Genomic DNA, 14,249 nt, shown 5'->3' on the forward strand with positions numbered 1-14,249 from the left:
GTGACACACAGACCGCCTCACAACAGGCTCACACTCTTGCACACTCAGTGACACACTCACACACGCTCACTGACATGAACCCCACACTCAGCCACACCCGCACATGCACAAACACGCATATGTGACAGACGGGCACACAGACACCCCCCACGGCCTCGCGCTCTTACACACTTGCTGACACCCACTTGTACATTTGTCTTTCACAGGCACTGGCGTGCTATCACACATCAGTGGCACGCAGTCCTGAGACACACTCCCGTGCGTGCACGCACACATGACTCACACACCACACACTGCTCACTCACTGATTTATTCCCTTTTAAAGTCACGCGAAACCTCATAAAGAAAAACTGCCAGGCCTTTTTTTTTCTACGGGGCTGGTCTTGAGCAGCTTTCCAGACTGGCGGCTCGGCGCACCCAACGCCCTCGCCCGCCCCCACCCGCACCAGCCACTCACATTCTGGATCCGTGTCAATTTTCAGACGTGACGCCGGAGACAAGTACTGACTTCGAATGGCGCCTGCACCCAGTCCTCAATTACCTAAGCTGGAGAGGGAGCGTGGGCCCCGGGGACACCAAGCCCTGCCCGGGTCTGTCTGCCGTGCTCTGAGTGCTCACGTGATGCTCCGTGCACCCAGCCCCCCACCATCTTCCCCGGGTCGTGTGGGGTTTGCCCTTCTCCAGCCGAGCCTGGAGCTGAGCAGGTGGATGATGGGGTTTCAAAGGGCACCTGTGCTGAAGATAAATAGGGGAAGCCGAAATGTCAACAGAACAGCACTTGGGTAGGGCTGGTGCATCAATAAACTTCCAGCTTATCCACAGCAGATCTCATTTTCCTGAACAAAATCCAGAGGAGGCCAAAAATAAGAAGCTTTCTTAGCGTACAGCATCCGAGGCCACAGCCTGCTGTGAGATACGCACATTTGCCTGAGAAGGTGGGGGTGGGGTTTGCGGACCACAGCATGGGGCGGGGGCTCGGGAGATGCCTGGCCTTCGGGCCCCCCATGAAGTCCGGCGGGCTCAGCCACACGGAGGGTGGAACCCCCGTCCTCGCAGGCCTCAGGGAGACACACACCTTGGGTCTGTAAGTTCTGTGACACAGAGGAAGGTGCTCAGCCCTGGACCCAGGGGTGACCCGAGCCCCCAGCTCTGCCGTCGTCTTACCTCACGTCCTCTCCATGTCTCCATTTCATGAACTCTGGGCAGAAGCCGAGTGGGGAACAGAAGGTGTTTGAGGTCATCTTGTCGGCTGAGCTGGGGGTTTTGAGACCCGGTTTCCCTCCTGCGTCATGTCAACCAGCCATGTGCGTTGCATGCTCCTGGGAAGAGATGTGAGGTGCAGGCGGGGGAACCGGCTCCTGGGAGCAGCTGCATGGGGGACAGGGCTTCTAAGATGCTGATGAAGAGGTGGCACTCCAGTGGGGCTGTGAAGTCAGCTAATGGAGGGTTTCGGTTTCCCTTCTGAAGTTAGGATTAGCGCTCATTACCAGAAGAGCGCTTCCGTGTCACGGTGGGGGTGGAAGGACCGCCAGCGGAGCCCCCAGAGCCCCCACCTGACACTGCTCTCTCTTTTCCACGCAGTTCCATGTCCATCCGCTGGCCGGGCTGCTCCCTAGGAAGCCATGCTTGGATACTTATAGCCATGTTTCAGCTCGCCATGGATCTGCCCTCGTGTGAGTCCCTGGGCCCGGGCCCCGACTTCCGGCTCCTTCCCCGGCCGCCGCAGCGGCCGCCCCGGCTGTGGAGTTTGAAGAGCGGACAGGCGGCGCGCATCCCCGTGCCCGTGTGGAGCCCGCGCCCGGCCCGCGTGGAGCGCAGCCACGGGCAGGTGCCGAGCCCGCGCGCCAAACGGGCGCACAGACCCAGGGACCAGGTGGCCGCCCTGGTGCCCAGAGGGGGGCTTGCCAAGCCCCCAGCCGCTGCCAAATCCAGCCCTTCCCTTGGCTCCTCCTCGTCGTCCCCGTCCCCCGCAGCGGGCAGCGGGGCCACCACGGACCAGCAGGCCCTCCTGCGGAGGGAGAAGAGGCACCTGCAGGGGGCCGGCTTCAACGGTTTTGATTTCCGGGGCAGCAGGCCCACCACAGAGACGGAGTTCATCGCCTGGGGCCCCACGGGGGAGGAGGAGGCCCCGGAATCCAACACATTTCCAGGGCTCTACGGCCCCACCACGGCCTCCATCCCACAGACACGGAAGACAACTGTGGCCACCACCACCGCCCCCGCCACCACGGCCACCTCCACGACGCTGCAGACTAAGGGGGTCACTGAGCCCCTGGGCCCCAGGAATAGGATCCCGGTTGGGGTTAGCACAACGGAGCCTTCCACCAGTCCCAGCAAAGACGATGGTGAAGACGTCAAGCCCCCACGGATTCTGGGGGAGACCTCAGGTACACCCACCTCTTTTCTGCTTGGGGTTCGGTTGGTGGGGGGAGGACACCCTGGGGGTGTGGCTCATGAAGGATGCCGTGCTGTGCCCGGTGACACTGCGTGGCAGGCCTCCCCGTTTCTCAGCGGCAGAAACCTAACAACGGCAGAGTGCTGACGGTTGGGTGGCGGCCTTGGGGACAGAGGGGGCATGTGTGTCCGTGGACTTGCGGGTTGTGCTCTAGCCAAGCCCTTCTGGCTGGTGGAAGGGAGACGGGACAGGGTCTCTCCATAGTGGTGGCCTAGAAGGAGACGCTGTGCCCGCCTTGCCTGTGTCGTGGGCGTCCAGACCCCGCCAGGCACAGAGCCACGTCTTCCCAAATGGTAGAACCTCGACCTCTGGGCCAGCCTGGCAGTGAGATGCGGACACTCCTGCTGGTGGAATTAGGGCCCAAGTAGAGTACCCAAAAACCTTCAAGGCTGTGGCCTGTGGAGGGGCGACTGCCACCTTGGCCCAGAATTAGGGATCACTTTAAGCAGCAGAAGAGATTAGGTCAGGTATAAGGAAGAACTTCCTGTGGTTGTTTGCTGAGGCTCTGCAAACTGGCTCGGGTTGGGGAGTATCTTCCCTGGAGGCGATGTTGCAGGTGTTTGGGGGACGGGGTCAGAACAAACGGCTCTGGGTCCTCTGCCCGTTGCTCTGGGTGCATATGGACAGTTACCTCGAAATATCTACTGCAACGTAGTTTTGTCTTTCTTTCTTCTCCTCTACCTCCTCTTCCAGTTGCTTCTAAAGGAGTGGCCCTTGAAAATCTCCCAGGCCACAGCCCGTCCTTCCAGGGCTAGCCACAGGCACGTCCCCAGGCTGAGGGCGTGTGCAGAGTCCGGGACCCCTGTGCTCCAGCCCACCTCTGGTCCCCTTTGCTTCTGGGAACAGGCCACGACCCCAAGCCCCACCAGGAGCAGGATGTTCACAGATCAGATCTGGGTACGCACATCCCAGACGAGCCACAGGGTTGGCTAGCTCTTAAAATGGGATGTGAAGTCCAGGGTGTTGGCACGAAGGGGTGGGGTTGCCGCGTGGCCTCCTCCGTGCCCTGTTTGTTTGCTTCTCCACGTCCTGAGGCCTCGGGGTCCATTGTCCCCATGCAGGCCCTCTTCAGGACCCCGGACAGAAGAGACTTGCTGCCCAGGGTCTGTCAGCAGCATAGTTTTTCCTGCAGGCTGCATCCGCATGAGGCTGCGTCTGGCCGTGGTCAGGAGTTGGATAGGTTTTCATAGAGTGGGTGGCTTTTGTTCCATGACCTACTTCCTTCCTTCACCTGGACGAGAGAACTGCAGTTTTTGTATTTGAGCAATTCTTCCCTATAGAGCAACAGATCTCTGAAAGCAAACCCAGCTCCACCTCAACGCCAGGGGCCAGGGCCAGACCCAGGGGCGGAGGCTGTGAGCTTGGAGCACGGCGGGCGAAGGTCTGCAGGGGCTCGCGGGTTGTCTCCCGGCCAGCCTTTGTTCAGAACCTGTGCACACACAGCCTGCCGTCCATCACGTCTGCGCCAGGTGCCCGAAAGCAGTTTACGAAAGCATTTGTTTTTACCTCAATAAACTCACAAGCCATCATCATAATAGAATTTAGTGCTGCATTCATTTACTGTCATACCCTCTACACACGTCACTTACTATACAGGCACGGACGAGAAAACAAGTTCCCGTTTATTCCAAATTACATTTGTTATTACTAAAGTTAAATGCTCGGGACAGCATTAGAAGGCTCAGCAAATTAATTCACAGTACATTGGATGTTGCTAATCCAACTCGACAGATGCTTATCTTGGAAAAGATTTATGGTTCTTCATAATATAATTTGGTACTAGATTAATTTGTTTAGCAAAACAAATTTAAAGGGGGGCGGGAATACATGTGTTTGCTTTTGGTGCAGAGATATGTTAATTCTGGGAAGTGATGTTGGATGCTGAGAAGGGGCGTCAGCAGGTTTCGGCATCCAGGCCAAGGCAAGGCAAGACAGGAAGTGCTGAGGTGACACCTCTAACTAGGTCCGTCACAGCTCAGCTGATCCCACAAAAGTGACCCAAGCCACCCAGGGCCCTGGCGGGAGCCCCATAAATCCCCCTTGTCCTGGCAGTCACCACACATAGACCTGGGCTCTCGACTCTTTGTGGGGCACTTCTGCTGCTCACCCTTCTCAGACAGGATTAAGGCGGCAAGGGTGGTCTTGGGGATCCCAGCGCGGTGGTCCAGGAGGCTGGGCATGCCGTATGCGCTTGCAATCCGCAGACCGCCTGCGAATCCGGACTCAGCTGCAGGTAGCTGTGTGACCCTGGGGACGTTCTCTTCTCTCTTGGCTTCATTTTCTTCACCAGAAAAATTAAAGCTTAGAAATATCTCTTCCAAATGGTTGTCGTGAGGATTCGGTAGAACAACATCAAGCATGAACTAAGAACCCTGCGTACATGCCAGGTGCTTCTATACCCAACAAGAAGGACTCCAAGGAGAAGCCTGCAGGTGTCAGGGGCCAACAAGCCACCAGGGACATGGCAGTCTTTTCATCTGAGACACACCAGCTCTGCCCACTCACCACTGAGGGCACCCCAAAGGACAGAATTAAGGTTTTGGAAAGCGATAGGAAGAATTTGTTAAGTCAGTTCTGTTGTCCAAAGAGATGTCTTTGGAATCAGGTTTGGGGAGTTGTGAGTTTTTATTTTTGCTTCTGTAGAGAGGTGTTTGAAGGGGAAAGTTACCTTGGCCCATCTGCCCAGAGCACAGATATCAGTGAGCCTAGAAAAGCAGATGGCTGGAGATTTGGGGCACTCTGAAATCCCTCAGGAGTGAATATTACGTGGGATAGCTGCTGGAATCATCAAACGGCCCCTCTCCCAGAGACCACCCCATAAATGAAGTGATTGGAAAGTCTCTCCTAGTTTTAAGGTAGTGGATGAGAGTGTCTGCCTTCGAATTTCTGGCTTCCTCTTGTATTAGCTGTGTGAACTTGGGCAACTTGCTTACCTTCTGTGTGCCTCAGTGGGAATTACAGAATTAACCACCTTATAAAGTTGCAAAGATTAGTGAGATAGTATATGCCAGGTGGTCCGTGCCTGACACATAACAGCTGTTCATTACATGTTTGCTGCTGTTAATATGGTGATGATGATGGTGATGAAGATGGTGATGATGCTGCTGATTGTGATGATGATGATGGTGATGGTGGTGATGATGATGGTGATGATAGTGATGATGCTGCTGATTGTGATGATGATGGTGATGGTGGTGATGTTGGTGATGTTGGTGATGATGGTGATGATGATGATGATGACAATGGTGATGATGATGGTGATGATGGCGAAGATGGTGATGATGGTGATGATGAGTGTGGTGATGATGATGATGGTGATGGTGATGATGTTGGTGATGGTGATGATGATGGTGATGATGGTGAAGATGGTGATGATGGTGATGATGAGTGTGGTGATGATGATGGTGATGATGATGGTGATGGTGATGATGCTGGTGGTGATGATGGTGATGATGACAATGGTGATGATGAGTGTGGTAATGATGATGATGGTGGTGATGATGGTGATGAGGCTCATGGTGATGATGATGAGGAGGAGGTGGTGGTGATGGAGGTGATGGTGATAGTGATGGTAATAATGATTGTTTTTCTTGTGATGATTTGCTACCACTAGCTTGCTGCTACATTTACTGCTCCATTATGGGGTCATTTGATGAGATCATTTGATGAAGTCCCACATCCTTGTCCCTGACCTTGGTGCTCTTTGTGGAGGTATAGGTGGCACTAGCTAGGAACTGCTTGGGATGGAAAATCACCTGGCTTAGGTTCACCGAGGCATTGAGCTCCAGCCTCACATGGTGCTGGCAGAGGGTGACTGTCAGATGGGGCAGGAGTTCACTTGAGGTCGAGAGAGGAGGACTCCCCACAGCGAAGCACCATCTTCCTGTGACAGCTCTCTTGCTGGTCATGTTCTGAGTCTGGAATCACAAAGTCTCCTGGGAGAAAAACACAAAGTCATTTCCTGGGCTTTAATCTTAAAACTCGTAAAGGGAGCTGTGGGGAATTCAAGCCAGCTGATTTTGGTTATTGCATTTGCCCACCGCGGATCTCCTAGGCTGTGGGTGCATGGCATACAGCTAGTGCTCATTAAAGATTTCTGGGACCTGATGTTCTTAGACCTTCCCGCTGGCCCCTGGACCCTGAGATTCTCCAGCCTGCTCAGATACATCTGATGCTTTCCTCAACTATCCGTGTTCCTAGCTCTGGAAAGTACACCACCCAGGAGGGGCTACGAAGTCCTGTAAGGTCTCCGTTAATGGTCATTCAAGGTGTGTTCCCATTTGGATCAGTCATGTATTCGTGACACCCAGCAGCTCAAGGAAGAGATGGCTCAGATGTCATCCCCATCCTGCCTGGTAATTTTTACATTGGGATGCACTCATGCGTTTCCAAGGATGATTTCCAAGTTGCTTTGTCCTTGTCCCCAGGGGGCCTTCAGTGTCCTTTAGGTGTGTCCCACTGTAAGCAGGAGGGACAGACTGGTGTCCTCTTCTCTCACAGTGACGGTCAGCTGACCTGAGTAGCAGAGCAACCCTGGGAGCAAGTCTCATGTTGGGAAATATTTCAAAATGCTGGGATAGAAGTGGAAGAGAGTTAGGAGCAGCTGTGATAGGGATAGACGTGCTCCTCTCCTTCTGTTTAAAACTGTGATGGTGGTTTAAATGCTGAGCCCCTTTTAATTAACTTGCTGGGTGTTTGCTACCAGGGAAGTGAATCCATCCCTAATTTAAAGATATTTGAAGCAAATGACTCATGAACTTCAAAAGTTTTGAGTGGCTTAATTGGGATAAGAGCATCCACGAAAAAATGAGTGTTTGGAGCTTGCTAAACATCCCACACCCCGTAGTTGGCGAGGCTGGGCTTTAGGGTCTTAACTGGGACGTCGGAATGGATGCGCCTGGTTTTGCGTGGTGACCCGTTGTGGCATGGGTGGGATGGCGTGCGTCTGCCAACAGCCCTCTGCACCCGTCCAACCTCCCAGAGCGCTCCTGTGCTTTTGCTGAGCAAAGCTGTGTTCACACCAAATGGATAAATGAGCTCCGACTCATTAGAGCTGGTCTCGAAGTCTTCTGGAGATGACTGTATCACCGGCTTACCTTTATTTCCCTTTAATGTGTTCCTTGCCCCAGCTTATTGCATCTAGTGCTTCTTAGACTTCTTTGTTTCTGCCAGAGCTGCCTCCTTCTCCTGAGAGCGAGTTTAGGGGTCAGGAAGTTACTTGAGTTCTCGTGGGATCACAGTGCCTGTCCTAGCACCCTTTCTCTGTTTCCCTTTGCCCAGCCCTAGGAGCTGTGGGAAGGGGCCTGAACTGACACTGGTCCTCTGTAAGGGCGGCAGGCGGGGTTGCTGGTGATGCAGGTATTGGGGGGCTGCAGGCGACACCCCCACCCCCGCAGAATGTGACTTCCTGACATCCATCGCTTCACTAAACACGGGATGGGTAACAGACCAGTGTGATATACGGTGGATTGAATTTATGGTTTTCATCCACACACAGGGGAATGATTCTAAGCGTAGAGATTAAATATTAGAACATTATTTTTAGAATTTTTTGACGATGTGAAGAAGACTGGTTTTGGAATTCCTAGCTTCTGATCTGTCGTGCAGGGAACTGTCAGCTCTGAACTTGGTTGATATGAAATACCACGCTTCAGGGTGGGGGAGACGTGAAGGGATACAAAACCGGGGCCCTGGCTGTCTTTTCAAAGAGTTTAAAATCTATTTGGGAAAGTCAGACAGGTAAGGACACGAGGCTTCACAAGAGAGAAGTGACAGTTAAGGACGGGAGCAGACATGTCAGAAAGCCCCAGCTTGGGCAATTGCACAGTGATTCTGAAAACCCAGTAAAAGGAGGAGGGGGCTGGTCCTGGTGGGAAGGGTCCCGCCAGGCTTCCTGGAGAGTGAATGAGGCTGGTCCTGACCGATGGGGAGGGCATGCATGGGCAGAGCACCGGGGAGGGCAGAGGGCACCAAGCACTCTGGAGACCAGAAGCCCGGAGGCCTGCATGGTGGAGGCAGCAGAGCAGGTGGCCTGGGACTCAGTCTCCTCACATCTAGAAAGACACTGGAGGAAAAACCCTTGAGGCCCCTCCTCCAGCTCTAACGGCCCATAAGAACGCCCGAGGCTCTGTGTTCCTTCTGCCCACAGCTAGGAAAATGGTCTGCCCTGCCATTTTGTCATGAGAGGAGAAGGCTGGTGGGCTCTGGCCCTCCCTCCCTTCCAGCGTCACTCCAGGCAGTGGATCCAGCAAGCTCTGGGGTCGGTGGGGCAGGCAGCTGCGGCCGGGGTTTCTGAGCTGCCGGGTGAGCGGGAGAAGTCACCCACCCCCGCCCAGGAGCGGCTCTGCATGGCGGGTGGCCAGCTTGAAAAGGCCCCACGTGCATGTACTTGCTGCAACAGGCATTGCCCTCAGCCCCGGGGCAGGTGGGTTCCAGGGGAAGCTCCGGCGCACCCCCGAGGTGGCCGCCTGCTTCTGGAGGCTCAGCCAAGATCACAGGCAGACGCGTGATGGTCGGGCCATATGATCAGACAGGAAGACAAGGCCTCCCCGGTCCTGGCTTTCCATGTGGCTCAGTGAATCTCCGCCTTGGAGTCTGTTGCTTGGAGGTGATGATCAGCACCACCAAAGGATTAAGTTTCTCTTCCAGAACTTTCCGTCAGATGCCCAGTCTGTCTCAGGAGCAGAGGCGGAGATGTCTGCCGAGCTGACCGAGGATGGGACGTGGGGGCAGTGAAGCTGGTGCTGACAGGGGGAGCCCCTGCCCTGACCCAGGCGTAACCCAGGCCCTGGCTGCCCACCGACCCTGGCCATTGGTGTGCCATTGTTGTGCCCCGTGACCTCAGGGAGTGCCGGCTTTTTTGACAGCAGACTGAGAAGTAATTTCCACCTCGAGGGGTGGTTCTGAGACGTGGCTGAGTTCACCCGCATAGAAAGCTGGGCACACACAGCGAGTGTCAGGGGCCCCGGGTGCATGAAGGCCCCCTCGCTCTGCGGCTCCATCGGGGAGGGAAGGGCACTGGTGCTGGGGAAGCGGGACCCCTGTCACCTTTAGCATCCCCCGACGGGGCTGGGTTGAGCACGTGCAGGTGCCTGGCCAGTGCTGGTCTAGCTGCCTCATGACCTTTCTCTGTCCTGGAAGGATTTAGGCAGTCGGACCCACTGGGAAACCATCAGCAGAGCCCCATAACTCGCCAGGTCAGCAGCCCCCACGCCCAGGGGGGAGCACCATGTCCAGCGGCCCGGCCTAGGGGAGGGCTGTCTGCTGGAGCGCCGGTCAGCGTGTCCTCTGCCAGGGGCCAGCTGGCTTCTCAGCAGACTGTCCCTTGCACACATCCCTTTAAGTGGCTTATTGCCAAACTTGTGCTTCACTCTTCATGTTCTCAGAACTGCCCACGGAAGGCGGTGGGGCTGACGCTCAGGGAGGCTCAGCCTCTCGTGAGTTGGGGAAAGTGGGTCAGGGCCCCTTCTCTGATGCTGAGGGTCCCTCCTCGACACACAGCCCTGCTGCCTGAGGCATCAGGGCATCCTGAGTGGGACCTAAATCCAAGAGGAAGCTGATTGCCTTAGTCCCTCGGAAGTTCTTGGCCCATATGTGAGGTCCAGTGATGAAGGAACCGTCTAGAAGCTCCAGGGAGGCCTCTCCATCAGCAGAGCCCACGGCAAGTGGGTGGAAGAGTTGGAGGCCCCCATTGTGTGGTTTCACATGCTGAACAGAGAGCCCCCAGGGATGTGTCCTGGGGCCAGAGGCAGAGCCCCTGAGAGCCACACCTGGGTCCCCATCCCTGTTCCCACATCTGCCAGAAGGAGAGAATCGGCATCGTCTAAGGAGTGGGGCAGGAAGAAAAGCTAGCACTCTAGAGTTAGCTCCCTGCCCTTCCAGACCGGGGGCCCAAGTTTACAAAGCATCTTGGTAATACCCCCTTTTACTCACTTTGAGTGCCCCTTTTTGGAGAAACTATAACCGACCAAAGCTGACGGTCCTCCAGACTCATCTAATGCCCTCAGTGGAATTGAGAGGAGACGTGATGTGACATGATGTTTGATAGATGCTCCTCCATGCACGTCTTCACCAGAAGGTGTGGTGAGGTCGTCGGAGGCTCACCCCCCACCCCCGTGTGGCATCGTCAGGAACCTGAGGGCAACGCGAGCTAAGACAGGTGTGCCGTCTGAGCATGGGGGGGGGGGGGCAGGTGACTTTGGGAAAATGGTGAACAACTCCCGGCAACATTTGGGACAAAAATAATCCAGCCTTCTTTCGACGTACATGGTGGTTGTGTTCTTGGAAACTTTGGTGCTTATTAAAACCATGCAAAAAATACTCTGGGTCTGTACGTGGAACAGAAGGAGGCTCTCTGAGCATTTATAGCAGGAGTGAGCAGAAGGACGTTCAGAGTCACACAGAATGGAGGGCCGGCCGTGGGTGAGCACGTCTGTCCTATACATTGTGGGGCAGGTAGCGTCCTGCCCCCTACGCAAATAATGTCAGTCATTGTGACAACCAGAAACGTCCCCCACATTCCTAGATGCCCCCGCCCCCCGAGAATCCCTGTTCTCGGCCCAGACATTCCAGAGGCAGCCTCCCACCCCGGAGACAGGTGGCCTTGCCCCCATCCACACACTGCACAGAAAGGACCAGCTTCCATCTGCACCTGAGTGTCCTGGGGCCGCAGGAACAACTCTTCACAAGCTGGGAGTTTGAAACAATAGGCATTAGATCTCTCCCAGTCTTCAGGGCAGGGGAGGTCTTTCCTGCCTCTTCCAGCTGGGGGTGATGGGCAGCTGTTCCTTGGCTCCTGGCCACACCCCGGCCTGTGTCTCTGTCTTCACACGGCGTATTCCCTCTGTGTCTGTGTCTCTCCCCTTCTTATAAAGACACCAGCCATTGCATCAGGGCCCAAGCTAAGAATCCAGGATGGTCTCGCCTTGAGATCCTAAATGCCATCACATCTGCAAAGTTCCTTCTTCTAAATAAGGTCACATTCACAAGGTCGGGGGGGTTAGGACGAAGGCATATCTATTCCATGGTGCTACCATTCAATCCAGGAAGAGCGGCCATCCGCTCCGGCAAGGGGGCCGGCATCCCCTCCTCTGCCCAGGGGGTCAGCAGTGCCTGGGGGTTTTCTCCAGAAGCTGGGAGAATCGCAGACCCTTCATCTGCCCCAGTCCTGCTGGAGAAGAATACGGGCCTGGGGAGGGCATTGGCCCAAGCCTCACCCCACCCGCCCTTCACGAGGCCCTGGGAGCCACTGGGGGGCTTGGAGAAAACACCACCTCCATTTGCAAAAAACGCTTTGTATATACTGAGCTTCACAAACAAGTCAGAGATGAAAATGTCTGACCTCTGGTTGGCCCTTGTGCCCTGAAGATCCATCCTTCACTCACTGGAGCATCCATCTGAACCGTTTCCTGAGCACCTACTATGTGTCGGGCAGTGTTGTTACGTCAGAAGACAACACACAGTCTCTGTCCCCTCCAGGGGCAGCAGACAGACAGACACACATCCGAACATGAGTAAGGTGACCCCAGGTGTGTGGGGAGGATGCCCGCAGCCTGGGGCAGAGAGCTGATGCTCGAGTTGAGACCAGTGGATGAGAAGAGGGGGGTAGGACGGGGAAGGAGGGTGGCGGCCAGGAGCCGAGGTGCTGGGAGCGTGACAAGCAACGCAAGGGCTGTGGTGTGGCGGGCCACATGGCTGGGGGGGCAGGGAGGTCAGAGGTTGGGCTGGGGTTTGGAGGCAGTCGTGGGGGCTCCGGGCTTTAGTCTGAGGATAATGGGGGGAGCAGAGAGTGGGCTGACCCTGTGGATGGTCCTGAAGCTGAGGACTCGGTGCGTGACATGAGGGAAAGAGAACAATCTAGAAGGCTTCCCAAGTGTTTGGTTTGAGCAACTTATGCCTTCGAAGGAAGTGGCGCCTGTCCTGAGCTGGGGTGGGCGCGGATGGGAAAGGGCGGCCGGCAGCCCCTTGGGGGCCCGGTTTCACTGCAGCTGCTGAATCTGCTGTCAAAGGGGCTGTCTGTGGGCCCCCTTGGACTTGCGTGTTTGCAGCTGGGGAAGGTCTGGCCTGCGGTGGAGACCCCAGAGCCATCAGGGTCTGGGTGGTTTCAGAGGTCCTGTGGATAGTTGAGATCACCTGGAGGGAGAGTGGACGGTGTGCGAGGGGGACAGGGACAGAACACAGGGCCCCAGAGAGTCCCCAAAGCACAAGGAAGGGTGCCTGGGGAGGAGGAATGGGGGAGGGTGGGACCAGAGAAGCCTGGGGCAGAAAGCGCCTCACAGAGGAGGAGGGGAGGAGGGAGAGAAGAAGGGGGACCGAGGGAGAGGGAGCAGACAGGAGGGAGGGAGGAGAAGTAGGGAGGACGTGGTCCCACATCAGGGCTCCTGGGAGACAAGAGGGATGAGCACCGAGGTGACCATCACCTTTGTCTCCCGCGGAGGTGCAGGCTTGGAGGCTTGACAAGAAGGCTGGCTGGAGCGTGCTGGGGAGGGTGGACCAGAAGTGAAGGAAGGCGCAGTGGGGAGGATCCTTGGCTGCTACCCGCCAGGGAGCGGGAGGTGGGCTTGCCTGCCAGTGTGAAGGGTCCAGGGCAGGATGAATTTGGGTGCTGGTGGTGCGCAAGCAAAGTCCTTGTGCAGAATTAGAACGGTACCCGATGGTTGCCGGACGGCCCACGCCTGTGCGCACAGCTGAGCGACACGCAGGATGGGCTGGGTTTGTGGAGGGAGCAGGATGTGTGAGGAGAAGTCAGTCTGTCTGGGAAATCCCGCTTTCCTGGCACCAGACGTTTCCCCTTTTCACTTGGGAAGCTCTGTGTGAGCTGGGGGAGGTTGTGCCCCCGAGGGACAGTGCAGAGGGGCCCCGCCCTGCAGCGCTGCTGTCCCCAGGTGGGGACCGACGATGAGCAGGTACGCGGACACCGTCTCAGATGCAGGTGGGGACATGTGAGCCGGGCCTGCCTGGCGGGAAGTGGCGTCTGGGAGAGGATGTGGGCCCGGGGATGTGGGGCTCGTGCAGAGGCCTCCTGGCACAAGGGAGGCTGGATGTGGGAAGGGCAGAAGGAGGTCCTGGTCAGGAGCAGGAACTGGGTGCTTCCCCAAGTGCAGACAGGAGCTGTGGGAGGGCCATCCCCAAACGTGCAGGCCAGCCCTGTCCCCGCTGGCTTTGGCAATGTCCCCGGCCTCCCTGGAGGTCCCTCATCTGGGGAGGGGAGCTCGGCATCCTCACCTGGTCATGTCACGGGCCAGAGGAATCGGAAGGGTGCCTCCCAGACACCAGCCTGCGCCAACTCCTGCATCCCTCTCCCAGGGCCTTGAGACCCGCGCCCGCTGCAGCCAGAAGTCGCTGTTACCGCAAACACCACGGATGCACTGAGCATCGCGGGGCCGTCCTCTGCCATCCGTCCGCCCTTCCCAGGTGCAGCGGGGGCGTCTCCTCCTTCAGAGCCTTCGCCGAGGCCGTGGAGGCGACACCCACCGCCGTCTCTAACCCACACCAAGACTGGCCTTGCTCCTGGCAGACACTCGGACGCAGACTCAGAAATGAGTCTCGGGCTTTACTGGGAACGTGCGCTCTGTCTGTCTCCATGGGGACACGGGTGGCCGGCTAGGGCCTACGGGCCAAGACCCAGGGCTGGTGCTGCACCCAGAGCATGGGTCAGTGGTCAGCTGCCTGCTCTCAGCAGGGCTGGGGCAGGGCCTTCCGGTTGGTGGAAGGCTGACTCGTCAGGAGAGCCGAGGAGCCACGTGGTGTAAGGGGGTGGAGGCCACCTCGGGCACCTCAGCAGGCACTCCACTCC

At 56.7% G+C, this 14,249-nt stretch overlaps 1 protein-coding gene across 1 annotated transcript in view; it reads left to right on the forward strand.

Annotated features, from left to right (window-relative positions):
- AJAP1 (adherens junctions associated protein 1) overlaps positions 1-14,249 on the forward strand; it is a 125,772-nt gene that overhangs the window by 62,751 nt on the left and 48,772 nt on the right. Inside the window, exon 2 of the mRNA XM_044913809.1 lies at positions 1,582-2,387. Within this exon, the coding sequence (XP_044769744.1) occupies positions 1,582-2,387 (806 nt within the window). The remainder of the gene's footprint in view (positions 1-1,581; positions 2,388-14,249) is intronic.

The sequence above is a fragment of the Neomonachus schauinslandi genome, chromosome 4, assembly GCF_002201575.2.
Source record: "Neomonachus schauinslandi chromosome 4, ASM220157v2, whole genome shotgun sequence".
In the NCBI taxonomy this organism is placed as follows: Eukaryota; Metazoa; Chordata; class Mammalia; order Carnivora; family Phocidae; genus Neomonachus; species Neomonachus schauinslandi.